This window comes from Microtus ochrogaster, chromosome 7, assembly GCF_000317375.1.
Source record: "Microtus ochrogaster isolate Prairie Vole_2 chromosome 7, MicOch1.0, whole genome shotgun sequence".
Classification (NCBI taxonomy): Eukaryota; Metazoa; Chordata; class Mammalia; order Rodentia; family Cricetidae; genus Microtus; species Microtus ochrogaster.
In genome coordinates this window covers 2,724,893-2,748,912 of record NC_022014.1, presented here as the reverse complement: position 1 = coordinate 2,748,912, position 24,020 = coordinate 2,724,893, and the positions used below count along the sequence as shown (strand labels likewise).

Below are 24,020 nucleotides of genomic sequence, written 5' to 3'. Positions count from 1 at the left end.
GTGAGTTCGAGACCAGCCTGGTCTACAGAGCTAGTGCCAGGACAGGCTCCAAAGCCACAGAGAAACCCTGTCTCGAAAAACCAAAAAAAACCAAAAAAAACAAAAAAAAACTTTTCATCCCCTATAGTTCTGCATGTACTAGTCTTAGAAGCACACAAGCTAAAACAACAGGAATTCCCCATGTGGCTTGTTTTCCAAAGTACCAAGAACAAAATCCTAAGCTTCCCTAGGTCTTGTAATTCAACAAGGCTTGTGAGTGGAAATATAGTATCCAATCACATTCTGCTTTAAAAGGTAAATACAGATGAGAAAAAAAGAAAAGAAAAAAAAAAGACCCTGCCTTCATAAGATTGGGCTGCAGGTAAACCTCTAGGGCATTTTCTTAATTGGGGATGGATAGAGAAGGGCCCACCCTACTGTGGGTGGTCCCATCCCTGGGCAGGTGATTCTAAGTTCTCTAAGAAAGCAGGCTGAAGAAGCCATGGGGAGCAAGCCAGCAAGCAGCACCCCTCCAAGGCCTCTGCATCAGCTCCCCGCTTCAGGCCTTCAGGGCCTTGTCCTGCTTGAGTTCCTGTCCTGACTTCCTTTGATGAACAGTGATGTGGAGGTAGAAGCCAAATAAACCCTTTCCTCCCCAACTTGTTTTTTGGTCATGGTGTTTCATCACAGCAATAGAAACCCTGAGACAAAGACAATGATGAACACTATGAACAGAGCACAAGACCCAAGCTTCTCGGGAACCTGACGGCAGAGCCAGTCCTGGACACTAGCATTCCTGGAACCCTGTCAAAGACTTTATTTATTTAAAGATTTTTGCTGGGTGGTGGTGGCGGCACACGCCTTTAATCCCAGCAGTTGGGAGGCAGAGGCAGGCGGATCTCTGTGAGTTCAAGTCCAACCTGGTCTATAAAGTGAGTTCCAGGACAGCGCCAAAACCACAGAGAAACCCTGTCTTGAAAAACAAAACAAAACAAAAAATCTTTTTAAACTATGTGTTGTTTGTGTGGTGCTTATGAAGGCCAAAAGAAGGCATTATTAGATTATTAGATCCTTTGGAGACTGAGTTCCAGGCTGTTATAGAACAGCTTGACATGGGTACTAGGAACCAACTCCATTTCTCTGCCGGAGTTCTTCATCACTGAGCCGGCTCTGTCACAGCAACCAACTACACCAGGATGAGACTCTTAAGTGGTCTTGACCTGAGTTTCCTCATCTGTAAAATGGGCAGTAAATATTTTTGGAATTCATGTCTTTCATATGTAAATTATGAGACCAGAGTGACTTGCAAATGTGAAGTCATCTCCCCCCCCCCCCCACTTCAACCATGAAGATTGGTTTCTAGTCAGCTCAACAGGGACTTAGAGACTGGGTGGCCCTTAGGACAATGAAACTAGGCAATGGCTCCTGAAGGGTGTTTGGAAGCTCCCACCCGAAGAGCAACAAGCTGAGAAGTCCTGAGTGGTTTGCACCATTAGAAGCAGAATAGCTAGCTGGGTGGTCCCAGTATGTGGGAGCCAGAGGCACGCAAATCTCTGAGTTCAGGCCAGCCCCGGCTACAGAGTGTCAGGACAGGTTCCAAAGCTACACAGAGAAACTGTGTCTCAAAAAGCAAAGAAAGCAGAGTAGCAAGTGTGTGAGGAGACCTGGCTGAAGGCAGCTGTGTCCAGCAGGCACTAAACACTTGCTACAAGGGAGAACATGGGGTACAGGAGAGCAGACACTCTGGCTGCCTTGCCTCATGTCTCAGCTTAGACGCTTGCTAAATGCACCAGCTTTCCGTGCCTCAGTTTCCCTGTCTGTCTAGTGGGGACATCACCATTACTCATTTCATACGGCTGCTAGGAGGTGGTCCGCACGGAGCTCTCAGCATCAGTTTTGGCACAAAGTTAGTATCTCAGGCCCTCAGCCTCAATAAGGCTAATTTGAGGGATTTCTGAAATGGTGGCGAGCTCAGGAGGAAACAGTTGTTTTCACAAATCTCACTGAGTTGATCAGAGGCTGTATTTCTCTCTTCAGCCACAGTTAACATCTCTGTCAGCGCTCAAAGAGCACCCACCTCCCTCACCAACAGCCACCCAGGGAGCGAGCACACCTCACTTCAACAGGCTTGGGGGGATGCTGGTGAGATGTGGATCTTTAACAGGTGCAGACTGGTAATGGGTGCAAGAGAACCCCACTAGGACTAGCAGAGATTAGAGGCAGGCACGAGGAAGCCACAGACACAACCTAAGGGCTGCCATTTGTGGAAATGTTTTAATTGGAGATTTGTAGATACAGTGGTTAATCTGTTGCCCACAATTCCTTACCAATGAGGCCTCATGCTGGGATACCCTCCTCCCCACCACCTGAACACAGGATGGTCATAGACCATGTTCTCATGTTACAAAATTCACATCTCTGGTAAGCCAAGGACTGTGGGACAAAGGAACATTCCATAGCCAGAGTCACTACAGCTTGCTAGAAACATCAGTTACTTTAGAATACTTTAACTATAAAATATATTGAATTTCCATATATTAACCATATACATGTGTACCTATTACTAAATGTAGTCAGTTGTTACAAAAAAAATAAGACATTCTGGGAGAGCAGGCCATACACACACACATCAGCCTCAACTCCCCAGGTGAGGCCCCGTGCCACCAACTGCAACTGTCCATCCAAACTCAGTTCCAGACTGTTCTGGTGGCTAAACATACCCACAAGGCGCTGGTAACCCAGTCCATGCGGGCACCACCAGCTGTGGGAGTACAAGTCCCTCCAACTTCAGAGTGAAGGCTCCTGGCTGCAGACCTGGGCATGGGCCCAGCCCTCCCTTGCTTGGTCCCTGGTGACTGGTTCCCATGCCAAGGGTCTTCCAGGGGGTCTCAGGAACAAGTCTGATGGAGACTGATCACTGGCTGTGTCCACTGCACCTCCCTGTGCTCTGTAAGCCCCAAGATCACAGATCCAGCCTGGCCCAGGCATGGGTTATAGGCCATTGATAAGTTTCTCCCTAGACCAGGTCCAACAGAGTATGTGGACAGCGGTCCCTGCGGTCATCCTGTGCCGAGGCCACAACTGGTCTGGTCCCCTGGGTTGCAGGGTGGGACTGAATGCTGGCCAGAAGGTGCAGGAGTCATGTGCTCAGGTGCTCTAGACAAGGACCTGCTGTTTGCCAGAGCCGGTGGTGGGGTTGCCTCCTCCAGGGTGCAAGGGCAGGACATCAAAAGGCCTGAAGCCAGCTACCAGCGCCCAGTGGGGCTCACAGTACAATTGGCAGGCAGGGAGATCAATGCAGACCACTGTGTCCTTGGCCCTCACTTGGCCACAGCCTTGGTCTGGATCAGCCAGTCTTTCACCCTGCTGGGTTTACGAAGGCTGTGTGCGGATTCCGACTTCTTGAGGGTCTCATGCCGCCTGGTACCTTAAGGCCCAAAGACCCAGGTGGGGAGAACAGAAGACACCTCTGTACACAGTCCTATTTACAAAGAACCAGATGAAGATGGAGTTGCATGTGGCCTGGGCACAACTCTAGCAGAAGCTGGGAGAACTCCTAGGTGCTGGTCCTGGGGCTCAGCCTTGGTGCCTGGCAAGGGCTGCAGCCACATAAGGAGGGCCAGGCATACTTAAGTCCCTCCTCACAGTTTAATGATGATAATGCAACAAAAAACCTTTATATAAACAGTTTATTTACTCTAAACAGCAACACAGACAAAACGCCATATAAACACAAAGGAAGTGGTGCAGAATGGAGACGCTGGCCAACTTTGGATCTGAGGCTCATAAGCAACAGCCCAGGTTTCTGAGGAGGTTGAGGGTGGGGAGGGAGGGACAGTGTGGTTCTGTCATACAGCCAGCTGGAGGCCAGAGCTCTGAACAGTGGGAAGCATGCCTGCATCCGAGCGCGAAGAAACTAGCTCCTAGGGGCTTACCAAGTACAAAAGTTTATCATTTTACAGCAGTTGAAATACTGACATCAATATTAAAATAAAAGCAAGTTTTACATAACAATCAAAAATACAAAAGACTGAAGGAAGAGACCCTGTATGAAAAACTGGGGCAATTCAGCGAATTGAGACTGTATATGCCAGTGGCGGAAATGGAAAATGGCGCCCGCTCAACCCTCCCAGGCGACTAGTAACTGTACGCAGCGACTTAGATCTGCAAAAGGTGTAAACAAGTTCTTGCCAAGCCAATCCCTTCCTCGTCATGGAGCCACAGGGCCGCTGCTTATGAGGGGGCAAACTTCTTCGCTTGTGCTCGAACCCTTTTCTCATATTCCACTCTGTTTTGGCTGAGGAGGTCAAGAGAGAAAACACAGTTAGACAGGGTGATAACATGACCCACTCAGGGGCAGGGTAATAAAGTGGGTTGTACCTGGTGGTCACTGTGACAGGAGAGGCAGCAACCTCCATTGAGAAGTTCTGTGGCCACCTCAACCCCTTAGGGACAGAACAGAGACTAACTACCACCCAGAAGACAAAGTGGCCCTGGCTTCCTGTAGTGTCACTGCCCGCGCTATGTCTAGCCTCTGGCTGGAGCAGGACAATGGCACTCACAACACTCCCACCACTGACTTCTAAGTGCAGTCTGCCAGTTCCACTACCGGGAAACCAGAACCATGGTGAACTCAGCACATCATAGCCTGGAAATCTGGCTAAAGTGACCTCACCCCAGTCTCCCGGTACAGCCAGGAACACAAATGTGCATCTCCACCTAGCAACTTTTAGCAAGACTGGTTTTCCTTTTTTTTTTTTTTTTAAAATGCTTTGTTCTATCTGCATGTTTGCCTGCAGGCCAAAAGAGGGCATCAGATCTCATTATAGATGGTTGTGAGCCACCATGTGGTTGCTGGGAATTGAACTCAGGATTTCTGAGCCACCTCTCCAGCCCGCACAACCGGTCTTAATCAGCTATAACGAGCAAGCATGAGACAGGGCTATCAAGTGGAGAACAGCCCATAGACACTAGGTTTTGCTCAGTAAGAACATGTGAGGGCTTTCAATATGGAAGGCATGTAACCACTGCTGAGACTTCAGACCTAGGCTGGCCTGCACAGTGTGTAGGAACAGAAAATTGACATAAGGAACAACGTGACCTTGAGGACCATGGGAACAAGAAGACATCTGCAGGAACTGCAATAGCCAAGTGCCTCTAGAGCAAGCCTGAGCCCAAGCTGTCCAGCCTCAGAGTTTACAGACACTCCCAAAACTTAGGATAGCCAAGGTGCAAATGACAGGTTCTTGTGCCAAGGTCACCCCAGAAAGGCCCAGTACCAAAACCCTAGCAGGGAGGACATAATACTTAGTAGCACATGCTAGTCCCAGGAGGGGGCTGTTGCTACCATGGGGACAGCAGCCCAGCACTCATCCAGCAGCACCGCTATTCACTAAACAAGGACACTAGACAATGACAGCAAGGCAACAGTCACTCAGGGAAGAGGGACATGAAACTTCTCCATATATGTGAAAACAAACACACAAAGCAAGCCAGGGAGAGATCTGGATGATGCAGCAGAAAGTAAGCCCGCCACTGAAAAGTAAATGCTGGAAGAACAGAGCCCATGTTACCTAGGTGAGAACCAAACCCTCAGGCCAGCTGTGAACAGAGCCAGGTCCAAGGAAGAGTGCAGTGCTAAGCACTAGCCCAGTGAGAGGTTCCAAGGGTCTGGCAGGAGCATATCGGCTTCATGAGGCACACAGGCCAGTAACAGCATTCCACACAAGGGTCAGGCCCTGAAGAGCCTGGAGCACAGGTGGTAAGTGCAGAGCAGGCAAAGCATCGAGTGTAAGTTGCATTCCCAAGTTTCTAGTGACAATTCTAGGCAGGCCTGCCTTGGTCACCAAAGGCGGCAGCACACAAGCACCAAGGCTGGGCATGTGCCCTACTTTCCTCTGGTCTCTCTCCTGAAGATACAGTGCATACCATTCCTCCCTCTTCCTGCTTAGTTCTTGGGAGAGCAGAGGGGAGATGGATCTCATTAGGGTCACAGGCTAAAATAGAGGTGCCTAGGACTCTACTCCCATTGGGAGGAGTAGAGGGTTGATGCCTAAGACACAGGGAGAGCAGCGTTTCAAGGTCCCTGCAATGGAACCAATCTTGGGGTCTCAGCCAGAATTATTTCAGTGCTTGCCTAGATCAGCGGGATCCTTATAGACAGCGAAGATAAAGCATACACAGCGAGTTCTGTCAGCTCTCATTTTGGTGTCATTCTAATTCAGAGGCAGAGAATTCTTTTTTACCTCCCTGGCAGTCACCAGACTCCCAACCTAGCTTCATTATGTCCCCACACATTAGCCCAGAGGATGAGGGGGCGGGGTGGGGGTAGAAGTCCAGGACACCAAAAACATGGAACCTCTATTTTCAGGGTTTTCCTTGCTCCTACAGCACTGGTTCAACTGTTATTCAAATTCTTTTTTTTTTTTTTGGTTTTTCAAGACAAGGTTTCTCTGTGGCTTTGGAGCCTGTCCTGGAACTAGCTCTGTAGACCAGGCTGGTCTCGAACTCACAGAGATCCGCCTACCTCTGCCTCCCGAGTGCTGGTGTTATTCAAATTCTAACTTCATGTTTACATGATGTCATCCTCCTCAGCAGATGCAGAGCTCAGAGCACTGTCCTAGCAAGAAGACTGTGCTATCATGCAGCAGGCCACAGACACTAGTGTCCACCAGCGCCCACATCACCTGTTCTGCACCTGTCATCTTACCGTACACCACGCACCACGCTCTGGTCCCTTGTTCTGTTCAGGGTAAGCTCCTTGCACACATACTTCTGTTGCTATGTACGTTGTCAGACATGTACAATTTACTTGATGATTCTGACCACATTCCATGGTCACCTAGTGTAGTGCTGCCACCAAGTGGGAGTCTGCGCCTCTTCCTCAGAGCCTCCCTGAGGAAGTCTAACACCCCAGAGTTCCTCTCTACAGGCAGCCAGTCTGAACTTCCAGGGAAGGAAGGTTAGCCAGTGGGTGGTTACTACTAACCAGTAAATTGTGTAGGCCTCTGCTTGAGCTGGGTCTTGGATATTTGGTTCATTAAGAAGTTCTTGTATTCCTAATAAGATCTGTGGGAGAAACATAATCAGTTAACACTGATGGGGCTGGGGGAGGGTTTGAAAAGAGGCCTTGGACACCGTCAACAGGGCAGACCATGAAGGCTGGCCAGCTGCCTACCCATACCTGTTTGATCGTGATAGCTGGCCTCCAGTCCTTGTCTTCCTCCAGGATGGACAGGCACACTGTGCCAGAAGGATACACGTTTGGGTGAAACAGTGGTGGCTCAAATTTACCTGGACAACAGGGAAAGAAAGGAATACTTCTGGAGGCAGATGCTGTCCCCCAGCCCACGCTACCCTTGCTTTCCTTCCAGACAATGATGCACCTCAACTCAAACTCAGTAGCAGAGAGGCCAGAAAGAGGAGGATGAGAATACACCTCTTCCTCCTGAGCCAAGCCTGGACACACCAGACAGCTCTGCTTGAGGAGACTGGAGCAGCCAAGGTGAGATCATGGCCAGGAGCTGAGGCAGTTGAGCCTATGACCTTCTCCCAAGTCCCTAGCCAGAGGGGACAAAGTTTTAAGGCTGGAGGGAACTAGCCAGAGTAAACAGCCCAGTGTGTAAACCACCTCACCATACAGGCGTCAAGCACAGCATATTTCTTTACAGTAGACAAGTCTGCCATGAGCCCCACTTGGCTCTGCTCCACAGCTGATACTTAGGATGTGCCTCACCTTGACCCAGGCAAACTTGCTACTTATTTTCAAAAATGTATACTCAAAAAAGTACAAGTCTAATGGCAGCTTGGCTTATCAGCACATGAAGGGGTCTGGGGATGGAGTTCTGTGGCAGGGCACTTTCCTTGTGTACATAAGGCTTTGGAATGGGCTGGGCAGCTGTGGCAGCAACACAGCTATACCAGCTACTCTGTAGGCTAGGCAGAAGATTGAGTTAAAGGCCAGCCTAGGCATCTTAGTGAAGTCTTATTTTTTTTTAAAAAAGGAGTAGGATTGGAGAAATGGCTTAGAGGTTAAGAACACTGTGCTTCCAGGGGATCTGGGTTCAATTCCCAGGAGTTTTTTTTGTTTGTTTGTTTGTTTTAGAAGTTTTTTGAGACAAGGTTTCTATGTATAGTATAGCCTTGACTGTCTTAGAATTCACTATGTAGACCAGACTGGCCCCAAACTCACAGAGATCTGCCTGTCTCTGCTTTTTGAGTACTGGGATTAAAGGTGTGTGCCACCACCGTGGGGATGTGGGGAGTAGCTGCTTCTAATCCAGGGAAGAGTGAGAGTTAAGTGTGTGTGTGTCTTACACATATGAGCGTTAAGGTGCCCACAAAAGCCAGATCCTCCTGGAGCGGGAGTTACAGATGGTTGTGAATTACTCAATGTGAATTCTGAAAGCTCAACTTGAATCCTGTGCAAGAGCTGTATATGCTCTTAACTGTTGAGCATCTCTCTAGCCCCTCACAGAAAGGTTTTTAGTGGATATACTGCCACTGTTAATGTAACATTGAGGACCAAACTAGATAAATAGTATAGCCTGCGGGCTGGAGAGATGGCTCAGTGGTTAAGAGCACCGGCAGCTATTCCAGAGGAGCTGGGTTCAATTCCCAGCAACCGCATGGTAGCTCACAGCTGTCTATAACTCCAGTTCCAGGGGATCGGACACCCTCATAGACAAATGTACACATAAAATAAAATAATTAAAAAAATGGTGCACCCTGTTAAGCTTCAGTTACTGTAATGTTCTAGAGCCAGCAACATGGCTCACTGGGTAAAGGCACTAGCTGCCAAGCCTGATTTCAGTTTTATCCCTGGGACTCACACAATGTGAGAAGAAAACGCATACAAATTATACTCTGGCTTCCATATATTTGCTGCTGTATATGTACATGCTGGTGCACATAATACTCATAGTAATTTTTTTTTTGTTTTTGAGACAGGGTTTCTCTGTGTAACCCTGGCTTCCCCAAAACTTGCTCTGTAGATAGGTTGGACTCAATTCAGAGTTCCACCCCTTTCTGCCTCCCAAGTGCTGGGACTAAAGGCATGCACCACCACTGCCCAGCTAGTTCTGTTATACTCTAATTGTCCATGAGCTTTAAATAACAAAAAAATGCAGGACTGCAGCTCAGTGATGGAATACTTGCCTAGCACCCATGAGGCCCTGGTTCAAACCAAAGCACCACAAAAATAAATACTAAATTAATGAAGAAATGAAGATGAGAGAGAATGAACACCAGGCATTAATGTTGAAAGTTCACAGAAAACACAAGGTCTGTCCAGAGGGGCTGAGATTCACAGTGTGTGCCTTGTGACTGTGGTTACTGAATGCCACTCCAAGCAATGCTATGAGAAAGAACTAGAACGAGACTTGTGCCCCAGATATATCAATATGCTAATGGAGAGGGTGGTGGGTGCCTAGGTCTTAAAACTAATCCTATCAGGTTCTCTAGCTCAGCTGTCTCACAGCTGGTCAGGGTCTCCAGTCCTGGTTCCCATTTCCACAGATCTCCAGGTGTTGCACACATCTTTAACCCCAGCACTCAAGAGGCAGAGGCTGGTGAATCTCTGAGATCGAGGCCAGCCTGATCTACAGATGGAGTTCCAGGACAGCCAGAGAAAACCCCGTCTCAACCCGCCCCCCTTTTTTTAAATGAAGGTGGGTATTTTACCTGCATGTATGTGTAAAGCCCACAGAAGTCAGGAGGGTGCATAGCCCCTGGGACAGGCATGGAATGCTAAAATCCAGCCTTGGTCCTCTAGAAGAGCTGCTAATGTTCTGCACTACAGCGCCAACACCAGTTCCTGGAAGCTGCTTTAAAGGCATGTCTATCTTGTATCCCTTACTGCTCAGAAGGGTAGCGTGGTCTCGATATAAGCCCTTCTCCAGCAGGCTTCTTTCCCCATCCAGGACATATCTTTTTGTTCTTTAAATTGTATTTTCCAGCAAATGCAAGTTTAATCTCATTTGGCAACTATATTTTCTTCTACTAATGATGACTCGCATTCGAATCTCAGCGAACCTGAATCTCCTACTAGCTACCAGCCCCGTCTTGCCTCACTCTGGCAGCAACTGCTTTGAGAGGCATGGATCAGACATTAAGGATTCTACTATTCTGCTGTCTGGGGGATTTATAAGTCGCATCCTTGCTTCCTTTTACCCTAGGTATTTCCCAGGCTGCTATTACCGCACACCTGCACCATCTGACTTCTGGTCATCACCAATGAGGCTTCCACAGCATTCCTACAGCTCAGTCCTAGAAAGCAGTGGCAAGCGGCCTGCTTTAGTGGTCACCGCAGGGATCTTTCAGGGAAATGTTCAACCTTTACACCCTGCAACAAGTGCCCAAGAGTTCCTGCTGTTCAGTTTTTGGCTGCATTAGCCTTCCTCCCCAAGGTCTACTCTACTTTATGGCTGGTTAACTCCTCTCAGTAACCTAGAAGAACCTGAGATCCAGGAAGGTATGCTCTGCCCCCTGCATCTCTCTCACTAGCTGGTGTCTAAGACTGTCTCAACTCTAGGGTCACACAGATAGCCAATCCCTGTATCCAGGGCCTCTTGTACTTCTCTGGTGAAGAATACCTTCCACCCCAAGATCATGGAAAACCTCTGGAACCTTCTCCAAAGCTGCCCTATTCCCCATTCACTTGGCTTCACCTGTGGGTTCATCTCCCAAGCAAACCCTGGTAATTTCATCCCATATCCAGTGAGTGTGTATGGATTTTCTGGACTATCCACTCTGCTTCATGGTCTGGCTGCCTGTCTTTGAACCAATCCTACAACATTTAACCATGTAACTGGTGATCCACCCTGTTAACAGGCCCAGACAATTTCTTCACACTGGGTCTTCCAGCGCCCCTGGAACTTCCAAGGGACTGACTGCCCCTGCCCTTTGCACAACTCTGCATGCACTCTGGAGACTGCCTGAGTGGACCCCTGTGGTATGTGGAGATCAGCTAGGAGGATGAGGGTATCCTGGGCTTCTTAGAAATGCCCATGGTTTCCAGCACAGAGTTCTCTCTCAGAAAATTACTTAGTTTTCAAACTCTCATATGCTACAATGTATTTCTTCATTTTTCCCTTATAAGAAGTTGCATCGGGGCTGAGAGACGGCTCAGAGGTTAAGAGCACTGCCTGCTCTTCCAAAGGTCCTGAGTTCAATTCCCAGCAACCACACGGTGGCTCACAACCATCTGTAATGAGATCTGGTGCCCTCTTCTGGCCTGCAGGCATACACGCAGAAAGAATACTGTATACTTAATAAATAAATAAAATTTTTTTTTTTAAAAAAGAAGTTGCATCTTGGTTTTCCTTGTCAGATGAGAAACTTCTCGCTTCATTGTATTTGCTTAGGATTCCAGAACCACATGAGAGCAACGAGACAAGCAACTGTGTCTGTCTCAACCTTAGATCCCTACCCTCTAATTAAATCAAAGCACTAATTGGCTGTACAGTGGTGGTGCACGCCTTTAATCGCAGCACTTGGGAAGAGGCAGGTAGACCTTTGAGTTCAAGGATAGACTGGTCTACAGAGCCAGTTCTAGGACAGTCAAGGCTACACAGAGAAACCCTGCCTTGAACCCCTCCACTGCTCCAAATCCCACTAATAATAGGATTGCAGAAAACACTGACAAACAAAGTAAGAGTCCACACAGTGGTTCCCAATAAGGTATGTTTAAGTCACTGCAATGGGCAACATCTCTATTTACAAGTCAACTGTGAAAGCTCAGACCTGGTCATACCCTGGGCAGAATGATGGTGGTGGGCACTGCATCCCCAAGCAAGTTCCGCTGAGCTTGTCTAGCCTTCTGGACACAGTCCAGCCTTCACTTTTCACCTACTGACCTGAAGGCTCAACATTCAGGCCACACAGTCTCTCATTGGGATGCGAGGCATGAATGGGAACAAACAATGCAGCAGCAGCGGACTGGAATGAAGGAGTTTCTTCTCTCCTTTGGTGCTTTGAATTAATACATATGCTAACCACTCACTCAGCCTAGGAAAGCCTTGAGACTCCTGCTCTCCTACACCTGCGGACACCAAATCATCCAGGAGCTTACACTCGGAACTCACAACTTTCCCTCTGAAATGTGGTACCTCCTGATTGACTGGGATTAGAGACCACACTAATTACATGCTCTTCTATCCTGGGACTTGTGATCCAAGGCGACTCACCAAAAATGCTTTTATCCCAGCACCGACACCTGCCTGCTGGGCAGAGCATCCGGCTCGCAAAGGGAGCTCTGGGAAGGGGACTGCAAGCTCTCTGCAGAACTTACATTTTGGTGGTGAGGACGGATAGTCATCTTTGAAAAGCATCCGCAGTTTGAACAAGCCTCCTTCCCATGGAGTCTGTGGGAAGGGAACTAAGGTTAGATACGTAGTTCACATGCCAAGTAAGACCAGAAGTTTCCCCAAACCCAGGTGCTTTGGGCTGATTCTCTAACAGCCCCACACCATCACTGTACCTCTAGGGCTGAAGATGACGCCCACTTGTGCCTATGGGAGCTAGACAACAGCCTTCCTCAGATAGGATGGGGGCAGAAGCTGGCTTGAACACAACAAGTAGGGGAGCCTGCCAGATGCTGGAGGGCTCAGGATCCACACAGTTCTTGGGTGGCTGAGAACACCAAAGAGCTCAGCAAACAAAGCTGGGCCCAGCAGTTTATACTTGTATTAGTCAAGTCTGCACCTTGGAGCCTATCCCGGGAGGGACAGGGTACTATTCCCCAACCCAGCAGCTTTCCTACCCCCAGCTCATGCAATGGAAGCACCATGGTGGAACTGCTCAACCCTGACTCGGACTCTGACAGGCCAGAACCCACCCACCCCCATACTGTGACAGATGAACCCGCTCAGGTGCTAAGCTGAACCTGGAGGCCCTAGTCTGGACAATGCCTTCTCTCTCACATGCTTTACAAGTTCTGGGCAAGGACAGCAAACTGGCAACACCGAGGCCAGTGTGCACACAGCTTGTGTTCTCCGGGACACCTTGTCACCGGGGCTTACCACTTTGTACCCAGCAATCTTCGCCTGCTCCCCACCCCAGGGTTTTCATTGATCCAATGATTTGCCAGGGTCCAAGCCTCCCTACCACCACAGCCACTCCTTGGCTTGGTGAGGGCTGTGACCTGGTAGGCTGGCTGTGGTCAGATGTTAAAGATATGTAAACCCAAGTCCCTTCTAGTAGTTCTGCTCCCTCAACTCTCTTGTTAGAAACATTGAGGTACAAAGCCAATGGCAGCCCTTACCCCCTTCTTTCCAGGGATAGCGCACTCCCAATTCATCAGGTTCATCGTGCCATCAGGGTTCTTTGTTGGGACAGCCACAAAGCCCTGAGAAAGAACAGTCACAAAACAAACCAGCTCAGAGAACAAGCCTAGATCTCACCCAGTGGCTACAGGCTGAGCAGCAGGGAACACAATCCAACAGAAGGTCCCTCCTTGTAGCTCAGAAAAAGAACGCTCCTTACAAAAGGGTGGTCCTTCCTCCAAGCTTTCCTTTCCTGGGCAAGTCGGCTGAGGGCAATCCCCGACATATTCAAAGTCCCTGGAACAGACAGCATAAAGGGATGGTTAGGTGAAGCGCGCGCACATACATGTATACACACACACACACACACACACACACACACACACACACACACACACACACACCTGTGCCATCTCCCCACCCCCATCTCAGTCAGAGAAGGCTGTTTCCAAGCAGGTGAATAAGGCTAAGTCCAGCTGGGCAAGCTACCTTTGAGCAAGTGCTGACATTATAACCCTCAATAGGCGCTCCCCAGAACACCCCCAGGTAGGCAGGGCACAACTGCTGTCCCTCCTGTGGTTTACAAACCCCAACCATTGGGAGGGGAGTGAGGGGTCTGCACAAAGGCTGTCACCTCTCCAGCAGGCACTGAGCATCTTCAGGAAAGACTAGGCACCACTCCACAGTCAAACTCTCAGGACAGGGAGGGCCTACAGGCACCGGAAGCACTCACCTATGGCCAGGATATGGCTCAATGGCTCTCTTCAGCACAACCCCACTCCCCCGAAAGGTAGAGTGCTAGTCTGGTAGCAGAAGGAGGGTTCACAAACAAGGTACTGCCCTCCAGGTACACCAGATACAGGAGCTCTGGCACAACTTAGAATCATTCTCGACAGGACAATCACTACTCCTGAAAGCACCAACGAGAAAAATCTGCAGCACAGGGCAGAGGAACGCAAACCCCAGGCCAGGAGCACTTGCCAGGGCGTTATCAACACACCTGGACAAGGCCCTTAGGTTCCACTCAGCAAGGGTAAAGGACCGCCTCCACCTAGGCCCACAGCCACTTTGACTGTGGCTCCAAACTGGCTGCCACCTGCTCCCCTTTTCCTTTCCCCTCTTTTTAGTCTCACATGAGACAGCACCTAGAGACTTCCAAACTTACAGAGCAATGGGATCAAGGGGTGGGTGGAAGCAAGCCGGCCCCTTGAGCAAGGATCTAGCAGATAAAAAGGTATCTTTCTAAAGTGGTTCACACTGAGCTGCTTCTCAGGACAAAAGTCCCATAGCTGATTCCAACTTGAGGCTTCCACCATTCTCATGTGGGGCTCCACTGGGCTCAGGGACAAAATCTCCCAGCAGAACCAGCACCAACTCAGCCTCTGTTTTCATCTCCAAGTGGTCTCTAAGCACTGGGATATCCTGTAGTCTTCTCTCTCAGGCAGTCTTCAATCTTCTCAGGACAAGAGCAAGAGTCTTGCTAGAATAGGCTCCTGCTACAGCCTCTAACACATCTCAACCAGACCTCCCTAAAGCTCCTGCTAGCTTATACTTAGCTCAGGCTGTCTATCTTACCTGCACTGTCCTGACTCCCCTAGAAACTGCCCTGCATTCTTGACCCAGTGGGGGGGAGGGGGAGGAGGGCCCTCTGCAGCTCAAAGGCCTCATTCCTTGCGCTACAGGTTGGCTGATTAAATATGTACCTCCACCTGTGTGAGCATAGTTCTCTGGTATCTCCTAAACAGACACACTGGGTCAAAGCAATCTGGTAGAGCCCTGCACTGAGGTCCTAGATGGCTTGTTTTTTAGCTAAGAGTCTCACACTGTAACCCAGGCTAGCCTGAAACTCACAACAATCCTTCTGGCTAGCTTCTTAGTATTGGGATTATAGGCATGAACCACATCTGGTCTCTAGACAGCTTTCCTTTCCCCACCCCTTTTTGAGATAGGGTCTCACCATGTGGCCAGAGCTGGCCCAGAAACACACTATGTAGAGCAGACTGGCCTTAACAAACTGGCCTGCCTGAGTGTTGGCCATTACTGGCATGCACTACCACACCTGGCCCTAGATTTCTCTTGATGACTTCATCAAATACACCAGCAGAAAAGGGCTAGGACTGCCACCAGGGGTGGAGCATCACCTAGGAGCCCATTTTTCAGGAACTCGGGTAAGGTCACTATAAAACAAACGCAAGGACAAGCGTTGGTGGCGCACGCCTTCAATCTAGCTAGCACTCAGGAGGCAGATGCAGGTGGATCTGCAGGTTCGAGGCCAGCCTGGTCTCCAGAGTGAGCTCCAGGACAGCCAGGGCCACATAGAGAAACCCTGTCTCAAAACAAAAAAGCAAAACCACAGACACCCAGCATTGGTATTTTTAATATCCTATACACTCAAAGTCAACACGAAGAAACTCTTTAAGAAGCACAAGCCACCGGACAAGCTTGTGACAGAGAGCCATCAAGTGACACAAACTCCAGTCAAAGTCCAAAGTGTACAAACTAAAGACTCCTCTCTTACCTGACCTCAAGTCAAAAAACAAAGACTCAAGCCCAAACCCCTGTCCCTCCCCACTACAGGAGTAGAGACTGTCCAAAACAAGCATGATCACCAAGGCTCTACCACCAACCCCCAAGACCCGCCTGAATATTCATATCTTAGCAAACAGAAGATCCAGGTGGCACTCATCCAAGACAGAAGGACAGGTTGCTGCCCACATGGACTCACTGTTGGGAAGAGAGGAGCCATAACACCCAGGTGATACTGCCATGAGAAACATGGCAGGGAAGGGCTAGCTCTGAGCTGTCTCAGTGTGTGTGTGTGGGGAGGCAGACCCGAGGAAGTCAACAGCCGGAGCAGAGCTTGGAAGCCTAGGGCTTCACTTCCAATGTGTCCCACTTTTCAACTAGTCCTCAGTGGACAGGCCTAACTGCACCCCGGCTCCTGGGAACTTGCCCCCCTCAGGCTTAGGAGCACAAGCACTCTACCTTCCCCAACTGAGGGTAGGTTGTAAAGGAGCTGCCATCCCCACCCAGCCAATCAGATGGCACAAGATCCCAAGCAAGGCTGGGTAGGACTTCCAAACAGGTTCCCAAACCCCTAGCCACTGCTCTGGAGAAAGGGGCCGGCCAGAGAACTCTGTCCTAGCATCCAAATGTGACTATCCCAGTGTGACAACAACTGAGGAGTTGCACGTGGTGGCTCAAGCTCGCACACTCAGGATTAAGGAGGCTGAAAGGGGGGCAGGGGAAGGACCACCAAGAGTTAGTTCAAGGTCAGCCTGGGATGCTATCTCAAAAGGAGTTACAGGGAAGTGAGAGATGATTCTACAAGAGCTTACAAAGGCCTTCTTGCCCCACGGTCGAGCAAAGGAGCCCTAGGGACACATCTGTAATGATCTAAGCAGAAACCTGGTCCTCCCCCACCTTAAGTACATCTCGCCTTCCAGAGTTAACAGCCACTTCATGAGCTGGAAAGTTTTCTGAGGCCAAGACAAAATAACCCCCAGCTACCAGACCAGAGCCAGGCAGGGAATACAGGGCTAGGTCTTCTTCGCATACCAGGCTTCCTGTAATCCGCTGTATTTGTCTGGCAACAAATACAGAACTACTTACCGGCCAGAGAGCATGTGCAAAGTTGCTTATTTCCACCCACCTCGACTCACTCATAAGCAACACGGAGTACCAGGTACTACGGCTGGCTCGGATAAAGCTAAGCTGCCTCTCCCACCCGAATGTATACTGCAGGCCCTAAGGACCCTTCACTAAGGATACTAGGCTGTTTCTTAAGTTTCCAGCGGCAGAGTCAGCTAGAGGAAGGCAGGACTGCCATCACTCACAGCACAAACATCTTTAGAATCAGAACAAATTCCCCTTCGATGCCTGTTTTCTGTTGCGGAGGCAGGTAACTCACCCACTAAAGCAACAGTTCCTTAAGAATAAAGGACAGTGGGGCAGAGAATCTGCACAAAACACCCACAAAACCCAAAGGACAGATCCAGTGTCTGGGCAACCGACGAAGTGAAGCAAGCCTTCTGCTGCGACTCCGGTGCTTACAGGCCGCGACACGGCCCAGTGCCCACGGCCTTCCTGCACTCCCGCTCGCCCAACCACGGGCCCAGCACCGCCCAGAACGAGTCTGGTAGCTACCGCAAAGCTCAGATCGTCTGTTGTGGGGTCAGCGGAACTCAGTCCGCCAGGAATAGGGGACGTGTTCCCAACCCCGCACTCGCCCGGGGCACAGCGGCTGGGCCCCAGTGCCCCAAGGGCCGAGGCTCGGAGGCGGGAGGAGGCCGTGAGCTAGAAGGCTAGAAGGCTCAGCTCGGCGCCTCCAGGAAGCCTACAGGGAACGGCGGCGACGCGGGGAGAGGATCTGAGTGCGCGCGCGGGCCGGTGGCGGCTCACCTGGGCGACCACGGCCCGGACCGTCGCGGCGGCAGAGGCGACGGCGCTCCTTTGTCTCGGGACTTCCCTCCGCGCCCGCCGCGCGCAGCCCGGAGCGCAGGACCCCAGCGGGCGGGGCGGGGCGGGGCTTGAGCTGGGCTGCCCGCCGCACGCCTGCTCCACGTACGGTGGCTCCTGTCTCGTGTCCTACGCCTTCTATGCAAACATGCGCTTCCCGCCTCCCGCGCTCGGCCGCCGAGCTCTAATTGCCCGCGACCGCCTACAGACCCCGGGCGCGGGGCACCGGTCCAGGCAGGCGGCTCCCTGAACGGCCGCACTCTTAAAGGGGACGCGTACTAAGCTCGAGGGAGCGTCTGCAAACTCCTCCTCGGGATAAGCGCGTCCATTTGAGGACCCGCCGGCGAGCCGTGTGGAGGAAAGGAAGCCGAGATTCCCAAGGGTCGTCCGGATGCTCAGAGGGCACCTTTTCAGGCACAGGCCCTGAAGGTATCCTTGGGCTTAAGGCCCAGGTTCTGGGAGCAAAGATTACTGAGGCCTAAGCATCCTAAGAAACGTCGCAGGACCGTAGCAATCCCTGGAGCAGCAACACTTGTGAAACTTCCTGCAATTGGCAGGCTCGGGGACCTGGGCGGGGCATATCTCGAATCTATCCAATGAACTGGCCTCATACAAAGGGCCAAACGCATGCAAAACCGACGGGAAGAGAAATATGGATGCTCCCTAACTTACAGGCTGGCCCTTGGTGGGGGAGGGGAACAGGTCTGAACCATGGGGGAGGGGCAGCAGCCGGGACACCCCCACCCCCACCCCCGCCACTACCCTGCAGCCAACACCTCAGTTCCACCTGAAATTCCTGCGCGGCTTCTACTGGCCCTGCTGGATACGTTCTCGTCGTGCTGTGCCCTGGTCCAGTTTCCTCGGCCAGTCCTCAGCAACCCAGCTCCCTACCCGGATGCCTCCTCACCGACGGGACGGGTACTTAGAACCGTCAGCTGGCCCCCTGGTGGCCACCCTGGTGCCTGCTCTACTTTTTGGCACGTGCCGAGACCTTCCGGGGCCAGTTTCAGCTTCCTGAGATCCTTGAACTATGTATCCGGGGGTCCTGGGAACTCTAGGAGTGACCAGTCTTCATCTGTTCATCTGTTGGTGTCCCCAGTGTACTCACCACTCTCTCCCTCCTTATTCCTCTTCCTTTTCTTGTCTTCTGAGACTGTTAGGTGCACCGGAACAGGACCCCGGGCCTATGTCCCTTGCCCGTAACTGCCCAGTGTTTCTTGGAGCCCAGCCTGTAAATTCCTCCTGTTGTTTTGGAGGAAGAGTAAGATCACCATGAACACCAGATCCTAGAGACCTTGGTCTCTCACTGGGGCTGAGTTGTGGACAAGGTCTGTTTAGAAACAATCCCCTGCCACCCAGCTGTAGTGGTGGTGACCCCAGCAGGCCTGTCCCCCTCAATAGAAGGTATCGATTTTGGGTCTGTCCCAGCCTACACAACAGCTTCCAAGACTGATGGCTCCTGAGCCCACGTGTTGACCCAGTCCACCCCTGACCTGTGTACCATCAGGGACCAAAGTCATCAGCAGATGGTCTGGGACCTCTGGGTGGCCCACCATGAGGCCAGTGGCTCGGAGTGACCCAGTAATTTTTTAATTTTGAGGTTTTTAGCTTAGGGTCTCATACATTAGCCTTGGCTGGCTTCCAACTCAAGGATGACCTTGGCCTCTTGTTCCAAGTGATTCCACTCCCCAGTTGCCCAAGTAACACCACGTCTACTTTTGGAATCTACATTTTCAGCACCACAGTTGAGTCTGATCTGGACTCATGGCTATTGGGCTTTCTGCAAGAATGAAGCCCAACATCACAGGGAGGCAAAGGGGAGGGCAGAGCTGGGTGGAGAGGCTACCTGGAAGAGCTGTGCTCGTGGGCCACCTGTGGGCTACAGGAGCTGCAGAAGGCTGTAGAGCAGGAAAGACTAAGATAAAGCCATATAAACCATACCACTTTGCTGAGCCCATGGGTCCTGGGTGCTAAGTTCCAACCAGCAGAGACGTGTGAGGCCCCAAGGCCCTTGTGCTAGAGGGAATGTCAGGTGGTGGTGGTGGTGGTAGGGGCTGCCGGGGTAGGAGACAACATCAGCCTAGAAACCTCCTTTCCGGTACATGTGTTCTCTGTGGACAGGGGTCTTGACTGGGGCCAAGTCCCTAGGTAACCAAGATATAAGTGTGATAAGAGGTTTGTGGAGAATCAGTAAATCCCAGTGAAGGGATCTGGCTATTGTGCGCACCCATTCTTGGCCAAATCACCTTATAAGAATCAGTAGGTGCCGGGTGGTGGTGGCGCACACCTTTAATCCCAGCACTTGGGAGGCAGAGGCAGGCGGATCTTTATGAGTTCAAGCCCAGCCTGGTCTACAAGAGCTAGTTCCAGGACAGGCTCCAAAGCCACAGAGAAACCCTGTCTGGAAAAACCAAAAAGAAAAAGAATCAGTAGGTGGAGTACAGCCTGATGTAGGAACAGGGCCTCGTGTTTCCTGAGCACCCCCTTCTGGTCTGCTGGGACCTGGTTCTACATACAAGGTTATGAATTCGGGTCTGGTTTCAATAAAGGATTTACAAGCAAAAGTATGAATTTGAATTCCTACCTCATTCCATATATGAAAGGTAGTCTGTCCAACACGGGTTGGAGACTTAGAGCCAATGCTGTACAACTCTTGAAAGAAACAAGGAGAAAGTTTGACAAGGTATTGGGCAATAATTTTTTTCTGGATGTGATACAACAAAACAAAAACCCCACAGACAGCAAAAGCAAACAGATAAATTATATTTCATCTGAACTTGTGCATCAGGGCTGGAGAGATGGCTTGGTAGTAACGCTTTGCAGAGGCCCCAGATTCAGTTCCCAGGGCCCACCTGGTGACCACAACCCTCTGTAACTTCAGTTCATCCAAGTCCAGGGAATCTGATGTCCTCTTCTGATCTGTCATGAATTTGGTGCACATACATACACTCAGACAATACACTCATGCACACAAAGCTTTTAAAAATAGTGTATGCTAAAGGTTATCAGTTGAACCAGGCCTTTAATCCCAGCAGCAGGGAGGCAGAGGCAGGCAAATCTCTCTGAGCTCACGGCCAGTCTGGTCTATAGAGCAAGTTCCAGGATAGGCTCCGAAGTGACTCAGAGAAACCATGTCTTGAAAAAAAAAAGATTGTCAGTTGAGTGATAGGCCACCCACAGAGTAGCAGTTCTGCTGACTTGCATCTGTCTACTAAGGGCAAATATTCAGAGCATATTATATTCAGGACTACTACTGGACAGGAACTTCTTTTCTAGCCCAGACCTGGGTGCCTTTTGCTTCCTCCTCACATTGAAAGTACACCCCTGATCAGAGGGTGTCCCAGCCGAGCTGGACTGAGACTCAGGAGATGCAGAAGTAGGTGCTCCTTTCCTTTCTAGCATGGCCAGTCTTGGTTGTCAACTTGATCTGGAATTACCTTTGAGAGAGTTTTCTGGATTGGATTATTTGCGGTGGGAAAAACCTGTCTAAGTTATTGTTCTTTTGATGTGGTGAAGCACCGTGGTGGCCAGGGCCTGGAGAGGTGGCTCAGCAGTTAAAAGCACTGGCTGATTTCCCAAAGTTCCCAACAACCACGTGGTGGTTTACAACCATCTGTAATGGGATCTGATGCCCTCTTCTGGCCTGTAGCATACATGTAGACAGAGCACTCATACATAAAAACATGCGTGAAATAATAAACACTATGACCAAGGCACCTTATAAAAGGAAACCTAGTCTATGATGGGAGAATGGAGGGAGGCAGGCAGACAGACATGGCCCTGGAACAGTAGCTGAGAGCTTACAACCTGATCCACAGGTATCAAGCAGAAAGAAAACTTCCAAAGCCCACCCCCAGTGACACACCTAACAAGGCCACACCTCTTAACCTTTCCTAAACCATTCCGTTAACTGGGAACCAGACATTCAAATATATATATGCTTATGGGAGCCATTCTCATTTAACCACCATAAAGACCCACCCTAAATCTGAAGCGTTTGAGATGGGAAGACCCTAAATAAGAGCCACATCTTCTGGTGGCAGTCCACATAAAAGGACATGGAAGAAGGAAGCTTTTACTGTCTCCTAATGGAAAGGCCAAGAATCCAGTAGTTGTTCAGTCTGTGAGGCTGACTGTCTTAGGGATTCTTATCTATATATAATGTATATACATTGATATAATGTGTATAATGATAACTATATATTCAATATATACACATACGCACATACACAAATGTATACATACACACATGTATATATAATGAATATGCACACACATATATACATAATACATATAATACATACATACATACATACATACATACATACATACAGTCTGTAAAGTTCCTCTAGAGAACCCTGACTAGTACACCCTCCAATCTCTTTTAGGGGATCACTTGTCCTCAGTGGTCTGTCTGGTGTACCTCTCAAATATCCCGTCTGGGTCCTGGCATCTGACCTCACCTTGTACAGAACTTGCCTACCATACTTCGAGTAGGAAGGCTGGGAATCGCAGAGTGTCCTACTGCCTTCCTTCTACATCAAGTGAGGTGACCAGATTCGTGGTTATCAGACTCACTAGGTCCTAGCTGATAGATGGACAAGGAGCAGGTGCACCATATGGAACAATCTATGGACAGCAACCTGGCTAGTTTTTGTTGGTTTGTTTGTTTTGTCAAGTGAGAGTCATTTGGAAAGAGGGATTGTCATTGAGAAAATGCTTCCATAAAGACCGGCCTATAGGCAAGTCTTTCTTGGTAAGTGATTGGTGTGGTGATGCTCAGCCCTTTGTGGGTACTGCCTCCCTTGGCTAGGTATTCCCGAGCTGTATGAGAAAGCACGCTGAACAAGCCAGTAAGCACTTCTCTACTGGCTCTGCTTCAGTTCCTGCTTCCAGGTTCCTGGCTTGGGTTCCTACCCTGACTTCTTTCATGAAGGCTTTTGATGGGGACATGTGGATCTCTGTGAGTTCAAGGCCAACCTGTTCTACAGAGTGAGTTCCAGGACTGGCTCTATAGCTACCAGAAAACCCTGCCTCAAAAAACCAAAACCAAATAAATAAATAAATAAATAAATAAAGGTAAAAGAAAAACTTTAGGAAAAAAAAGTTCAAGGTCTTTCTTGGCCATATAATTCAAGGCCAGGCTGAGCTACAACAGACCCTGTTTTTGTTTGTTTTGTTTTTACACAATAGAGTGTTTCTCGGCTCTTAAAAACAATAGCATAATAAAATTTGCTGGCAAGTGATGGAACTAGCAAAGATCATCCTGAGTGAGGTAACCCAGACAGAGAAAGACAAACACAGTATGTACTCAGTTATAAATGGATATTAGCTGGAAAGTAAAAGATAACCATGCTACAATCCACAGACCTGGAGAAACTAAGTATCAAGGAGGGCTCTAAGGGGGGGGGGAGAGGAAGACACACATGAATCTCACTCACTGTGAAGGGAAAATAGAATAGACATCACTGTTGGACAGGGTAGGGAGGTCTGGATGGGAACAGGAGGGATCAGATGGTGAGGATGGAGGGAGAGAGTACTGGGAGAGACAATTGGAATCTGGGGCAATCTCTACTCTAGGATGACCTGATGGAGGAGGGTCATGTGTCTATGTGTTACTTTCATTGGTTAATAAAGAAACTGCTTTAGCTGGGGGATGGTGGCGCACGCCTTTAATCCCAGCACTCAGGAGGCAGAGGCAGGCAGATCTCTGTGAGTTCGAGACCAGCCTGGTCTACAGAGCTAGTTCCAGGACAGGCTCCAAAGCCACAGAGAAACCCTGTCTCGAAAAGCCAAAAAGAAAAAAAAAAGAAAAAAGAAAAGAACAAAAGAAATAAAGAAACTGCCTTGGCCCTTTAATAGGACAGAAAATTAGGTAGGCAGAGTAAACAGAACAGGATGCTGGGTAGAAGGCAGCGAGGCAGACACGATGAAGCTCTGACCTAAGATGGACGTAGGCTAGAATCTTCCTCATAAGCCACCACCTCGTGGTGCTACACAGATTACTAAATATGGGTTAAAGCAAGATGTGAAAATTAGCCAATAAGAGGCAGAAACTTAATGGGCCAGTCAGTGTTTAAATGAATACAATTTGTGTGTTGTTATTTCGGGGCATAAGCTAGCCAGGCGTGCCGAAGCCAGGCAGGATGAAAAGCAGACCTGCTTGCCTCATCACTACAATGAGATAGAAGCCTAATGCAATGGAAACTCCCAGCAGTCTCTGAGGGTGACCCTAGCTAAGACCCTAGCAATGGGGAATACAGAGCCTGAACTAGGTCCTGTTCTGTAACCAGGAAAGCCTTCCAGTGGGGGGATTGGGAC

At 49.7% G+C, this 24,020-nt stretch overlaps 1 protein-coding gene across 2 annotated transcripts; it reads right to left on the bottom strand.

Moving 5' to 3' along the window:
* Positions 1-3,650: 3,650 nt before the first annotated feature.
* Ube2i (ubiquitin conjugating enzyme E2 I) lies at positions 3,651-18,623 on the bottom strand. Of its 2 annotated transcripts, none has more exons than XM_005349103.3 (7): positions 18,487-18,623; positions 13,462-13,538; positions 13,241-13,324; positions 12,269-12,341; positions 7,163-7,272; positions 6,968-7,047; positions 3,651-4,276 (listed from the first exon to the last, which is right to left on the bottom strand). In XM_005349103.3, the coding sequence occupies exons 2-7, from the start codon at positions 13,525-13,527 to the stop codon at positions 4,213-4,215; spliced, it is 477 nt and encodes a 158-aa protein (XP_005349160.1). In that variant the 5' UTR covers positions 13,528-13,538; positions 18,487-18,623; the 3' UTR covers positions 3,651-4,212. The 2 variants fall into 2 exon arrangements, with proteins under 2 accessions (XP_005349160.1, XP_005349161.1); XM_005349104.3 differs by lacking the exon at positions 18,487-18,623 and adding an exon at positions 17,643-17,823.
* Between the last annotated feature and the right edge of the window lie 5,397 nt (positions 18,624-24,020).

Coding starts and splice junctions, on each gene's coding strand:
- Ube2i (XM_005349103.3), bottom strand. CDS start 13,527: ATGTCGGGGATTGCCCTCAGCCGACTTGCCCAGGAAAGGAAAGCTTGG. Junction 7,048..7,162: donor CAGCTATCACGATCAAACAG/GTATGGGTAGGC, acceptor TTTCTCCCACAG/ATCTTATTAGGAATACAAGA. Junction 4,277..6,967: donor GAGGCCTACACAATTTACTG/GTTAGTAGTAAC, acceptor TGACCTCCTCAG/CCAAAACAGAGTGGAATATG.